The sequence below is a fragment of the Sinohyriopsis cumingii genome, chromosome 8 (assembly GCF_028554795.1).
Source record: "Sinohyriopsis cumingii isolate HCF-2022 chromosome 8, ASM2855479v2, whole genome shotgun sequence".
NCBI classification, from domain to species: Eukaryota; Metazoa; Mollusca; class Bivalvia; order Unionida; family Unionidae; genus Sinohyriopsis; species Sinohyriopsis cumingii.
The window spans coordinates 74,988,643-75,004,597 of record NC_142968.1 but is presented as its reverse complement, the minus strand read 5'-3'; the positions used below and the strand labels follow the sequence as shown (position 1 = coordinate 75,004,597).

General features: G+C 33.0%; 1 protein-coding gene across 1 annotated transcript in view; it reads left to right on the top strand.

Annotated features, from left to right (window-relative positions):
* Positions 1–15,955, top strand: part of LOC149793844 (uncharacterized) — a 119,451-nt gene that overhangs the window by 74,707 nt on the left and 28,789 nt on the right. Inside the window, exon 9 of the mRNA XM_089966476.1 lies at positions 13,874–14,043. Within this exon, the coding sequence (XP_089822602.1) occupies positions 13,874–14,043 (170 nt within the window). The remainder of the gene's footprint in view (positions 1–13,873; positions 14,044–15,955) is intronic.

Sequence of the window (15,955 nt, the reverse complement as noted above, 5' to 3'; positions counted from 1 at the left end):
GCATGACAGTTAATATAGCAAATGTATTTACCACCACCTAAACAAAATCAGTATGCACATTTTAATGTGAGCACTGCAAACGAAGTTCATCCAACAGATATTTTGTTCTTACCACACGATACCGATAAAACTCGTAGACGTCAATCACGCACATACAAATACGCGTTCACTGTCTTTGAAGTTGGAAGTAGGACTAAATAAGCAGAACCACTATTAACTAAAACAGCAACTGAAGTTGCATCTGCTTTTGAACTTTTGAACTAATTTATCAACGAGGACCCTTGGGATGGCTACATTTACTACAGGCTGATCCTGACAAGGAATGTCTTGGTGCAGTATCGTCTCTGATTAAAAAATATAATGTCAAAATCAGACGAGGACATACAGTAATTCATCGCGATCAGGCAATTATTGAACGATTTCATCGAACATTTGCTGAGGGATTGTTTGGATATCAGTATGCGAAGGAAATAATTCAGAAAGACAAAAGATGGTGTGAATGGGTTGCAAGACTACCAAGTATGATAGCAGCGTTAAATAATGAAATTACTCGTGTAATTTCTATGAAACCTATCAATGCGATCACAAAAAGCATAGACAAATACAACGACATGACATTTAAAAACAACTTGTACTAGGTAATGTGACTTTGTGGTATTTATATGAGACTGGTGAACTCGAAAGTGGTACAAAAGAGCAACTGATCCTATTTGGAGTGTGACAACACATAACATTTCCAGCGTGGTAAGATCCACGGGTACACATGCAATCTACTGACTAAATTCAACTGCTCCTCAACGTGGATTTGTACGTGAACAATTACAAGTAATTTCTGAAGACACACAATTACCACCGATTTCACTTTTGTGAACTAGCACCACGACGTCGATTACACTCAAGACAAGTCAGCATCACATTTTTGCGTGTGTGACCAAGGCTATTATTTATCATATCAACGGTAAACATTTGGATTTTTATTTGAATACTACCACAACATTACTGTGTTACAGCTCGCACTCTGATTATTATGTAGTTGTTTCAGCGTCATGATAAATTTAGCATGGAGATCAAAGTCGCCCTCATTTTGTTTGTCACACTGCTTATAACTGATTTTTTCTTACTACATCATCGCTATTGCCTTTCTGAGCTTGATTTTCTGTGAAGTCTAATAACCCTCCGCAGCTGAGATATTCTTTTTACTTGAGACATTGTAAGATAAATTAATTCTGACATTGAATACGATCATCAACAATCCAAATATTAGTATCCGACATAGTTAATCCTTGTGACGAATAAATCATTATAGCATAGCCTAGCGTCCATGGAGTTTTGTCCATCGTTAACGCGCTCTCAACAACATTGACAGGAACTAAAACAATATCATTTAGTACAACATTTACTACCTTTGAACGTCGATATTTTGCCATCGAGTATCTGCTGGTCGATAACACAATGGTACGAGTAGATTTTAAAATTTTACTTGATGTAATAGAAATAAATGTTGTTGAAGTGTATCATGATCTATCTTTCTACTTGCAACTATCAAATCATCTGGTCTCCAATAATTCCAAAAATTGTTCTTAGGAGTTTCTGAAATTACTTCACGCATTATTTCACAGTTCCTTTTATTTGGTTGTAGTCTGATTTATTTCTTAAACTCTCTTAATTCTGGATCAAGTGTTCTATGATCATCAGTTATCTCCTCATAATAATCTACAAAATTCCTCAGCCATAAAAACGGTAGCGGTTTACCATGAGCGCCACACATTATTACAGCAGTACGTTTTGTCAACAACCAACCAAGAAATATTTTTGACGTTTTTAATGAAACGGTACATATTTCATGCCAGATAATAATTCTTGGAATATATTTCTCACCGATTCGTTCACGAGTCCAATTATCACTTTTCCACCAAAAGAAGCTATTATAAGTATTATATGTTACCCCTAGCTCTTTCATTCTTCTGACGAATCTATGTGTAGGTGTTAATACAACCATATCAATTCCACTAAATAATTCGATCACACGTGTTGTTTTACCAGAACCCCATGTCCGTTTAGATAAACTGTTTTATGTCTGGCAACAGGATCATATACCAATGGTGACGATGATACTGTCTCTTGAATATCACAATAAGTATTTTTACACTCGACATCAGCTGTTTCATCATAAATGTGTAGTTGTTCATTTTTCAATATCCATCCACACCACAATGATTCAGTGCCAATATTTAGTTGTTTTAACAAATCTGCATGTTTCTTATCGATATAAAACTACTTCGTCGCTACCCTAACGTCTAATTTAGGGAATCTGTGTACCATTGACAATATATTTATTGAAACATTCGCCAGCATCGAAGATCTTAAATGAGTATACTGTGGTGAGTCGCCATCAATGTAACTCACAATTGTACCTCATTTACTTCCATCTGACAAGAAAGCTGTTTCTCGGCTAAGTCATACATTTTTCTTTATTGTATCGGCGATCATCAAATCAAATTCAGCATCGTCAAGAACTAACCTACAACAGTTTAGCTTATGATTACATAAACCAACTTGCGTAAACTTTCCAAGTATCCTTCTACCGAGATCCTTTGCTTGTTTATTTTCATATTCAATCTTATCTTCATCCTCAAACTGGTCCAAAGATGTTTTTCTTTCTTCTGGCGACCAAACTTGTTTTTGTGGACGATGAGACATTAAAATTTCACTCACTATTAACTATAATAAAAATTCTTGAATCAAGCATGTATAGTAACAATACTGTTGGTGCCCACATTTTTGTTATGAAAAATGTTTGCCAAACCAGACATAACAAATCGGAGGAAGAATTTCATCAAACGTAAATGATGTAATTCGTACAAAACCCGTTACGTCAAAATCTGGTAGAGGTCCGTTTAAAGAAACTCGAATCATTTCATGGGTTGGTTGTACAAATCTCTTTAGATATTCCGAACATTCTCCCATTCCAACCAAACTTCGAGGATAACACGCTGCTATATCAAATGACATCATATTTATGTAATCGTATTTGGTATACCATACTCCACGATGTCCATATTCGACACAAATTGATATCATATCATCGAAATAAATCAGACCAAGTCGGCTTCCAGGAATTTTTCTCTCTGGCGCAATGAGCCGGGACAGACGGAACAGTAAAACAATTGCTGAGTAAATGTTCATAGTCGCTATATTTTAACGCAAGATCTTTCATTTTTGTATGAGAAAAGTCTGTTCGATAAATCTCACCATTAGGTCTTACAAACTGATCAAATCTTCTTTTTTCTTCGCTACAAAGATTTCCATTAGGCCTCATCAGAACACTATCATCTTCAGAGCTTTGAAACAAACCATACTGATACAGCATTAATTTTGCTAACCTAATTAATAAAATTGAAAATATTTCCTTGATAAAATTTGACCGTTCTATCTTGAGGAAATATTGTCACCGCCCACGCATGCTCATTATGATCAGCATTATTTACTGGAGCTTCTTTCGATTGATATTTTGATTCGTACAAAATATGTCCAGTTATTATTTTATCATTTTTAGCACTTTAGTTTCTTTCCTAATTCGACAACGTCTTTGATAGACGTTCAGGTATCTTTAACAGTTTTTGCTCACTCGTTTATTATTTACGTCTTAGGTCCGTTAGTTTATTTCCACTTATCGAGTTTGTTAAGTGTTCTGTAATTCTCTCGGCTACACAATACATTTTCAAAAATTACATTGGTTTGAGACCATCAACGCTAGGTTTATCATTCATCGGATATATTGCGTACATGAATGCAGTTACATAATACGCTTGTTCATAATACTGTTTATCAATACCAGTCAACATTCCTGGCTTAGAATATGTATTTAAATGTAACAATATTTCCAGTGTGATGTAATCCAACAGAGTCACGCTTGTCACGGATAATGCAAGTATCGTATAGCTCCGCCATAAATTATATTCTAAAAAATTTCTTTGATTGTCGAGATATTTAATAATTGTCGCTGCTCGTTGGTCATTCGTTGTAGCATCGACAACTCCTTCGGTATTGTGCAAGATTCTGAATGTTGACCACACATAAACTGCACCATCGTCGCTAATTGTTTTCTTGGCGCCACGAACACTTTTAATCAGTTTTCGTCGGATCAACCAGGGCTCGCCTCCGCATGTCCAGGGTTCCCATGTCAATATCGAGTCTAGATTTAGAAGAGTCGATTCTAGATAATATCTCAAATTCTTCCATATTATAATTGGACAAATATATATATATATATATATATATATATATATATATATATATATATATATATATATATATATATATATATATATATATATATATATATATATATACACAAGGAATAACTGTAGATTTCTAATGATAGGTTCTACAACTCACTGTAGCAAAACGTACGAAGAGGGAATCTAGGACCAAAACCGTGTTTGAAGTGTGGTGCTGGGGTTAGAAGAGAAACGTAGTTGTGTGTACAACATTGTGGTAAAAATACAGAGGCTTGAAAAGATATTATGATACAAAAAAAAAAACGCCGGAAAAAACAAGGTCTTTAAAAACGCCCTAGACTATCTCGCCAGATTTTCGAAATAATTATTTAGACAAATAATATTATATAAATGGAGCAAAATGAATTTGTGAAATATCCTATTATCAAATATTATTAGGCATCTCGTGATGGTGTAATTAGAAAATGTCGATTAAAACAAGTCAGTTTTGTTAAAAATGCTGGTTATCTCATGTCCAGCGCAGGGGGGGGGGGAGGAAGGATTTTCTTTGTCACATATTTATATAGGAGTGTTTTCTCGGAGTAATCGAAGACGGTCTTGCGATCTATCATGTTATTTCAGATCAGAAAGATAATTCCTTGAGTGATTTACGAGCTTTTACACAGTGTCAGAATAACAAATTTGTGGTACCTGCAAATATATTAGATTTTGTAGGGTCGTTAAATCCGTAAATACAGAAACTGGTGAAAAAATAATATTTGCATATCTTCAGTGCAACATGTCGCAGATAAAATTGGCAAATAGGCATTTACGAAGAAGTATAAACAAAAATTAAAATTTCAGTATTGCATGTAGCAAGAATTATGAAGGGTGATAACTCTGTAAAGCACAACTCTATCCGGTAGAGTAATCAAGCGGTTAACCCGGTTGTTACTGCGTGATATCAGTGCGATTATTTAATTTTTATGGCATCGTAACTATTATACATTAATAACTGTCTATATGAAATTAGCTGTAAGTGGAGTAACGTAATTTTGTTGTAATTCAAATTAGTAGAAGGGTATTTACACTTTGTAACTTTATCCCTGATAAATTCAGAAAAACAGTAAATCACACACGCTCCATTACGTGTACAATAAAGTTAAGTTATTTTAGATCTCTAGGTAAATAGCTGTAGACAGACCTACAAGTATGAACTAGGCAGAAATATATATGCGATTATTTTATACGGTGTGTTTTGGAAAATGGAAATAAATCCATTCTGCAGTTTGCATGAATTATGATTTTACGCAGTATAATAATAGTGATTTGTTGGAATAGCATATATAACTTCATAATATTTTCTGAAACATGTATCATTAAGGATAGTCCCTTGGTACAGTGGTGGCTGGCTGATGCTCATAGTGGAGGTCTGGCGTTCCAGTCCCGTGACTGACAACTGTCGACGGTGGCGAATAGTTTGCGGTTTTTCATTATGAATAAATGCGGGCTCCAGCCCCAAAGCGTTTCCATGAACACCTCCTCACCACGTCTTACAATGTGGTGAGTGTGTTTGGCAATTTCCCCGGGGTATGATATGTGTTAATGAAATTTTTTTCGTGCATGAAATTAAAAGGCATACAACCCTCTGAATCTTTAAAAAAATTCGTTAAAGGATTCGCTGCGGGGGCGTCTATGCAAGAATTTGTGGAGCCTCCAAAATTGAACAGTAGTCTCATGTGAGCTCTCAATCTCACTGAAGGGTACCCCACACAAAAACATGGAGACAGAAGGTCTGCGATAAAGAAAAGACCACAATAAATGTTCTCACCAAAGGACCTTATCGAAACGCACAAAGGCAAATAAGAAGGGACTCCGTAGAATAATAACTGCTCATCATGCTACGGTTTATTTTTTGTTCATAATTATATTTTAAATATATATTTATTGTATGATGAATTGCGAAAATATTAATGCTATTATTTCTGCAATTAAACATTAAAACATGGCTGTATAACAATATGTTGTGAACTGAATAATGAAAAATTTTATTTGTGATTTTGAATCACTACAACAATGAAAATTTGAAGATAGATATACACTACTAGCAGAATATCGATTCATTAAGCTGATTCCACAATTTATGTTTCAATCCTTGGCGACACTTAAACATACAGTAGTTGAGAAATTCGTTTCTCTCTCATGCTTTATTAAAAAAATTAGATCAGAATTATCTCACGAATACGAAACAAAAATACATTATTAATACACGCGTAAGACAATTGTGAAAGAGCATGTAAGATCGTGAAAATAAATGCTCTGTCATCCGTGACCGTAGTGATTACAAAAGTAGTGAAAACGTCACTAAAGAGGCTTGTGATAGTGAAAATTATGGCAACAGCGAACGTTTCAACTTTATCTGAGATAACGGATTCTTATGAAACCAATGACAAGTATGATAATTAATATTTACTACTGATTGTCAAAGGGATTCAGATTTATTTTTTATTCTGATAATAAAATTTATTCAGATTGATTTATTTTTATTCTGATTAAGTTATTCTGATAATAATATATATTCTGATTCAATCCTATCCTATTATTTTTAATATAATTTACCTCAATACATTATGAAATCAGTCCTATAATATTATCTTTAGTACCATTTACCACATTAAATTATGAAATCAGTCCTATGATATTTTAGAAGCATTTACCCTAGGAAATTATAAAATCTGAATGATGTCTATAATTTTAAATACCATTTACCTCATAAAATTATAAAATCTGAATGATTTTCATAGTTTTAATATCATTTATCCCAGCAAATTCAATAACCAGCGATGAATACAATTAGTCTGATAACAATATTTATTCTGATAATAATATTTGTTCTGATAATAATATTTATCCTTGACCTTGTCAAGGGATTCAGATTTTTGTCGTTCAGAGTGTAATATTTATCACTGACTTTGTCAATTGATTCAGATTTATTTTAATTCTGATAATAATATTTATCCGTGACTTTGTCAAGGCATTCAGATCTTTTTAATATATTTAGAATACAATATTTATTCAGATTCAGTCCTATAAATATTATTTTCAGTAGCATTTACCACAACAAATTATGAAATCAGTCCTATAAACATTATTTATGGTAGTATATGTCCTTATGAAATTATAAAGTCTGATCAATTTTCACTATTATGTGTACCATTTACCCCATCAGATTGTGAAATGTGATCGATGATCAAAATTCTGAGTACTATTTACTCTAGCAAATACAATAATTAGTGAAGAATACAATTTTTTATTTTGATAATAATATTTATTCCGATATTTTTTCTGATAATAATATTTGTTATGTAATTATCTGTTTTTCAGTAGGATTTTCACAATTTCCAGTAACATTTACCTCATCAAATTATAGAATCTGACTGCCTTCACTTTGTCAAGGTTGAGTACTATTTACCTGAAATCTGGACGAGAATCAGTAAAAAATAAATTCTCTTATAATATATATAATTGTTTCTTGACAATGTCAAGGTAAAATTATTATTATTATTATTATTATTATTATTATTATTTTTATTATTATTATTATTATGTAAGGTTTTCTGTTTTTTGAAGAGATTTTTTATTTGCAGTCACATTTACCGCATCAAATTATAAAAATCTAACTAAGTTTTATTATTTTGAGTAACATTTACCTGAAATCTGAACGAAAATCAGTAACAAATAAATTTTGTCTTCACTTTGTCAAGGATAATATATTTTATTTCCCCCTGATTAAGAATCAGGATTGAAAATCAATCATCAACGTGAAGATCTATGATCTTACATACAGATTCAAATTTGAAATTGCGTATCTCAAATCATTCAAGTGTCCGGATTGGTCAGTAAATTTGAAATGCATCCTTGATAATATCGGATTATGACATCGCAAATAGACCGGACTAATGGTTCTTGTACGATCAAATATACAGGACGTACTTGAGATGCAAATGTACATAAAATATATCCCTGCTGAACCTGACTGGATTTTTCAAGATCAAATTGAGACTGCAATCAATTGCATCAGATAGAAGATTTACTGCAATCGTTGATGTTATATTTACAATTCCTGGCGAAATATGTCTGCCGCATCTGTATGGATCATTGTTGTGTCAGAGAATATCTGCCGGTGGGGCTGTTTTATTTCTATTCGTCAAGTATTTTGGGAATGTTTTCATCGATAAGATCTTTGACTGATATTTTTAAACCAGTCTGTGGTAAATTCTGGTTTTACAAACGTTGGTAATTGTTCTTCGGTTATATTAAACCGTATTAAAATAATTGCTTAAATACGTCTTTGGATATATTAACATTTGCAGCACCAAATCTTTCCTTACCTGGGTCAATCACTGATTATGCGATATTTTCGTCAACATGATCAAAATCTGATGTAACCTGGTTTAAATGTTTTATTGTTCAATGTTTTATTTCTTCAGAATTAGTGTTATACTAGAAAATAAATTTCGTAAATTACTGGGTACACGTGTGTGTTCGTATTTAAGCTCTCTAGAAATTGTGTCAATATATGCTCCATCGAGACATACTTCTCCAGTTCCTGGTATAAAATCATACAATTTTCTTTCTAATACATGAGGAATCTTATCACATACAGTAAACTAAATTTTCTCTCTTATGTCATGTGTAACCTATCTCCATAGGCTCTTTCGATATTCTGGATTCTTTAAGAATATTTTCTTGTCTATGATAAAATCAGCGAGTTTTGGTTCTAACGGTCCTTGATATTCTGGCGGAACCTCAGGACATCCTAATACTAATAATAGATTTAATTCTGCGATGGAATGCATCATTGAGTTGTTCAAGTTGATAATTAAATGTGGAATACCAACAATTTGCCAATTTGGAGTTCTATCTGGTATATTTTTTATCGCAAATACCAGTGCATTATTTCTGGTAATCCACCAAATGATTTTGATCTAAGATTTGGCTAACTATGATATACTCGTAATTGTGCTAGTGCTATTTCATTCGCTGGAATTTCAGTTGGAAAATCTACGCCGATCTCAGGATTTGTTGAGCTTGCTGACATCATTGTTATTTTTTGAAGGAGTTGTATTCACAACAATTTGTTGCAGTAATTCGTTTGATGTCATTTTTATTATTATTATTATTATCATTATTATTATTATTATTATTATTATTATTATTATTATTATTATTATTATTATTATTATTATTATTTAAATCAGACTTAGATTCTGATACAGTCATTTCTTCTTTGTAAATTTTAATCATTTCTCAGAACTCAGCATCTGATATTATTCCAATATCAAGACTTCATGATATCAGCCAAGATCATTTGGAGTATGCTTGCGTAGCTTTGTGTAATTTTATTATATGTTCATGCAATTTTGTATTTGTACATATACATACTTTTTTGGCGATGATATTAAGAATACCAACAATAGTTGTTGCAGCTGAAACACAGATTGTTATAATTGCTGGTGATGTTATTGTTATTGTTGATAGCAATACGCCGTTCCAGCCATTACAGTCAACGTCGAATACACAATTATGTCAACGATAACTACACCTCTGCGATATTTGTTTACTTTAACTGTATACTCGTCAACAATACTTTTCAGTTTGGTTTGCCACTCACATGCTTGATTGCAGCTGTAACGTTGAACGTCGATTGGGGAATTCATTATATTTTAATTACGAAGTAATCAATTGAGGTGTTTCAGTTACAAATTCCAGACACCACCAGTAAGACGCTGCAGTATATTTTTTATTAGATGATTCCAGCATAAATGTTTCATCGTCTCCTTTATTTAACACTATAGTTACGGTTCCAGAAGAAATATCGGTTGAATGACGCCAGAGTTACGTGTTAAATATACTAAATTTTGCAACGCTGAACACGGACAGCCTATACACACCAGTGACTACCGCGGTATGTTTGATAGCGTTATTTTGCTGTGACCATGTTGATGATCATGATGATACTGTGTATACCACCTAGATGATCTGCTTGTGAGGAATTTTAATCAGGTTATTCTTTTTAAAATATCAGGAATTTCACTGTGAGCAACTTCTAGTTTTTTTCTAATATCAACGATATTACTCTGCGGTATCGTGATTAGCTCTGAAAATGATTACCATCTCTGATAACACCTAATCGTTTCAATGTCTGACATAGCTGTTTTAAAATCGCCGAGTTTTGTGTTAATTTCTGAGACTTTAATACCGGTAACTACTGGTTTTCTAAAGAAATCATTAACATTTCCATTTATTCTTTTGCGAAAATTGATAAATATGTTCGTATGAGTAGTGTAATTAGATTTAAATGTGAGCATTTCAGTATTAATTGAAACTAACGAGTTCATCATCGGGAGGTTTCTACTGTCGATGTATTTCTTTGCTACAGCGTCATTGTCTGATTCTGGTTTTCCAAGTTCAGTAATTTATTGTTAGCCATATTGAGAGAACCAGTCACTGTATCACCGGTGCATCGTAAACGATTAGCAACACTTTTAATAATATCGTTTGTGATAGTTGCGATTGATACATTTGAGGCTCTGATTCTACCGCCGTCAGTAATTGCTGGAATGTTGTGTGTGGTAGCACCGAGAACTCTACCAGCTATGTCGACCCACTTAATGTTACTCGTCTTTAAAACACCGCATTTATCCTGAAAAAATACCAATTTCATCCCGGTCAACTCGAGAGAGATTCATAAGATCAGCAAGATTATTTACAGTCGCGTAATTCGACAAACCAATATCATCTTCATTTTTTTTTAATAGAAGAAGATCTTCCGTAAATATTAACCATTATATGTTTAGTAATTATTTAAAGAAGAACTCGTGTACTTATGTACAACTTTATGAGGTGAATCGGAAGATTTTAACACAGCGTCGAGTAGAGCAATTACTTGAAGGCTACATATTGGCGGATCGGTTATTGTCTGTATTGGTGATGCTGAATACCAGACGGGAGTATTTTTTTTTTACAGCGATTCTATAGTCATTGACATAGTTTAGAAATTCTTTTGTTGGTGCCAGTCCATACGAATCGAAATAAAACAATTCACGTGGATCAACTGCGTATGCAACCCAATGAGTACCTGTACTAGAACTTTTATTGAGATTAATGATACCGGTTTCAACACGGTTTGGCTGTCTTGGTAACTGATGACGCAAAAAGCACCTCTGAAGTGTTTGATATTTAATTTTTTAACAAAGTCAATTAAATCAACATTTTGCATAGGAAGAAGATGTTTTACGTCTAATGAAGTGTTCTTTGAAGTGTCAGAGCTTTTCCGTACCAGTGAGGGGTTCTTGGTAATCTTAGACCCCTTTTCTTGTTTTTTGAAGTATTTTTTCCTTTTCCTGTCGCTTTCTTTAATGTCATTCCAGCAGCAGTTCCTACAGCACCAAGTGCAGCTGCTTTTGCAACTGCTGGGGCTGAAGCGGCTATTAACGCTGGTATAGCTGGAAGAAGTGAAAATATACCACCCGTCTTGACTGCGTCTTTAATAGCACCCGCAGAAAGATTAAGTTAAACACCGGTATTTCATCGTTTGGCGTTTTTGAAGTGCTTGAGTTGACGTTCTGACAATGATAGTTTATTTTGACCACCTGTGACCCGATCTCCTTTTAGTGATATTTTCATTCCACAGTTTTTTGCTGATACTGATTGTAGCTTTTTAATCCGACCCTTTGTCAGACTGACACTAACATGATGATATGTCATTTTAATACCATGAGCGATGTAATTACACGTTTTCTACTGAGACGTCAATGACTCTCATTCGTCCACTAATTCCTTCAAGCACCATCACTTTATCTGAAAGTATGATAGTTATTGCTCTGTACGTAGCAAGAGCTCATATTACCACACGAGCTCGAAAGTATATATCAACGACAGATAGCCTAACTAAATTCAAATGTTCCAGAGAAATGTAATAAAATGGATACAGCGTTGTAAAATCTTGCTGTGATATTTGCAGACCAGAATCAACATTTTGCTCACGTCCCATGAATGTCATAAAACGATGATATGCACGTGCAACCTGATTATTCTCAAAGTTCAGTAGTATGTCCTCAGCTGGTTCTTGATGCCCGTTTATCCTTTATGAAAGTTGACTAACTACAAGTTTGTCAAATATCGTTGGACAGCATGTTTGTGAGTTTGCTCGTGTAGCATCTTGAAAACCAACAAATATATGTCTTGGTGCTGAAACACCTTGCTGTGATGCTATTTTCCATGTAAATAAATCATTAATATTACTTTGCATACTATATGTGGTCATCGTCAACCACGATAATATTGATTTACCACAATGACTCATAAAAGAGAGCAACCGTTCTCCTTCGTCCATTGATGGAGTCATTACTGGCATCCACAACGAAAATTTTGTCAGAATTACTTTACCAGCATGTATATATGTATGTATGTATGTATGTATGTGTGTGTGTGTGTGTGTGTGTGTGTGTGTGTGTGTGTTTCCTGTGATGACTTGCTTACGTCGATCGAATATATGTCTTCATTGTAATTTGAACTAAATAAGATTATTCTTAAAGTGTATTAAAATACATTTTGCAAAACACAAAATTGATACTGCTGATTGCGGGACTTTTGCCCAGTTTAGGGGGTGAGCAATTCTTTCACGTTTTGAAGCTATGCAGTTTCGGATGTAATGAATTCAGGCAAGAGTTAAACACCAGTTTGATTAAAAGTTATGAACATGAAAACTGGAAAAATAAAAATATGAAATAGGTTATTACGAGAGATATAAATAGGTACCCGCTGTCAAAAAGAAACAAAGGAAAAGGAAACGAAAACAAATTGTTCCGCGATTGAAATTCGTGTCCAGGATCGGCTATGTGTTTGGTTAATGAATGTTACGTGAGTGAAATTCGTACCCGTAAAACGTTGCATCATATTTATAAAACGTCATATGACAAAAGAGGAACGTGCGTTCACTGAACAGTGTTCTTGCAGATGCAGAACATCTTAAAACAAAACTCTGCTTTTGAGATAAAAGAAACAGAAATCATTCATTGTCGAAGATTATAAGGTAAATGAACACAATAAATAAAGTGCAAAATAAAATTGGATGCTTGAAAATTGAAGTCAGTTCGTCCGACCATCATGTCTGGAAAAGTTAGAATTCAAAGATGTAGTTGTGTTTGCTATTTACAGATGAACATTTTCTATCTCTGATGCAGGACCAGTGAATGTAAAATCGAAAGCAACATGTTCATGCATAATATCGATATATAGTCTTAATCTATAATCCGTTTAATTGCAATAGTTCATAATGATTGTTTGATCACCACTGCAATTTCAGATCCTCGATACTTAAGGACGAGGTAGAAAGAAGGTGGTGTAAACATACATGTGCAAATGCATTTACGATGACTTCAATATTAAATTAACTGGTACAGAAATTTGAAACAAGAAGGTTTGCTTGGATGTGTACAGTTTGCACACACAGTTATATATATATATATATATATATATATATATATATATATATATATATATATATATATATATATATATATATATATATATATATATATATATAACGTATAGTAACTAATCATTTAGAATAGTATTCTTCCTTTCAGCGGTGTACCGTACAAGCAGTCAACCATCAGTCACAGAAGCTACAACACTAACGAGTATCGTATACAAAGCTGAGATCAGTGGGACAACGTCACTGGACTACCATGGCAACGGAAGTTTAAATTGTACGTCAAATGCACAAAACGTCAGTTACACATGGATATCTAATAAGGTAAGAACTTTAAGCAAAAAGAGAAAATGCTGAGCACCAAGACTTGATCATCAATGCTAAAGTCATAATACTAAAAAAATGATGATTCCTGCATTGATTGTCACCGCGTCTCGTACCCAAGATTGAGTATGTGATTCCAGCTGCCGGTAGATGCGTGAGTGCATGTACGAGTAATGCCGACTAACTCCTTCACCTTTCAAGCATTCAACTCATGGGATACCTTAGGCGTAGTCCGTAGATGTGGTAACGATTTTAAAATTCAATGCAGCCCCCGTAGGAGGGAGAGGATGGCACTTTTAAATAGCCAGTCACAAAATACGTAAACAATTAATAAAATATCATGTTTGAGAACAGGCTTGCTTAATTTCTGACCTACATTTCGTCACATGTTACATGTTAGATATGGATTTTCATGCGATACCTTGGTTATGTATACAGTTATGTATACAGTTGTGCTCCTTTCGGTGCAACTTAGAAAGCATTGGGATCACACTCACTGTTTGTACGTCTCTGTCTCTATCTCTGTCTGTCTCTGTCTGTCTGTCTGTCTCTCTCTCTCTCTTTATATATATATATATATATATATATATATATATATATATATATATATATATATATATATATATATATATATATATATATGCACATATATACAGATATGCTGCGATTTGTAACTTTATAAGCATTCTGTTTAACGAATACGTCTGAATTAAATTTTTTGACTGCCCTTAAGGCTAGGAGTTTTACAAATTGCTTGAGAAAAGGCAGGCAATTGTTGTTACCTTTTTTCAGTCCCGAAAGTTGACATAGTTATTTTCAACACACTCTCTTATATAACTGAAACGAAGGTAAATGCCTTATAATATATCATTAATCATTAAAGGAGGTGGAAGAGGAAACTAAAACAATTGTTGTCATATATATATATATATATATATATATATATATATATATATATATATATATATATATATATATATATATATATATATATATATATACAATGTGTTGGTGTAACTAAATAGATGTAGCCTAGTTAAATTTTCAAGTAATTCATGCCCAACAATAGTAGCACTGAGGATGTAAACGCTGAACTGCCATTTAACTGAGGTAACTCTGGTTTATGCACTTTGCATAATTAAAAATATTAACTTGAGGTCAAGCAGAGAACTATACTATTTTGTGACGGTGAGGAGTTTCCCCAGTCGTACTTTAACATCTAGCATTCGAAGTTGTATCATGTTGTGACCAGTTTCGGCTGAGTTTTATTTTCTTCAAATTATTGAATTCAAGTGATTATTTTCTATGGACATACAAAAGTGCTCTGACAAAATTCTTGTATAAAGAAATTCTTTAGAATTTGTACTGAATTCAAACCTGGAATAATATTTCTGTGTTTCAACAAGTGACTGTTGACACATCAGCACTTCGCAGGCCATAACAAACACGTCATCGCATTCAATTTTGGATCTCTTTTGGACTTGAACTTAGTTTTATTCAGGACGTTTTATTACTAGGACTTGTGACTTTAATTCTTGGATTCATTTATGATTTAATTCGCAATAGCGTAAGATCTTTTTTCTCATTTTATACTTTATATTCCAGGGAAATAAATTATTTGTTTAATTTCAGAAAGTTTGTTGTCTTCATTTTATCTGTTACGTACTTTAAGAGCATGTACTTGTATATATATATATATATATATATATATATATATATATATATATATATATATATATATATATATATATATATATATATATATGTATGTATGTATGTATGTATATATATATATATATATATATATATATATATATATATATATATATATATATATATATATATATATATAAGGCTGAGGAAATACAAATAGCTGTGCTCAGACATAATTTATGAGGACTCATTTATTTAA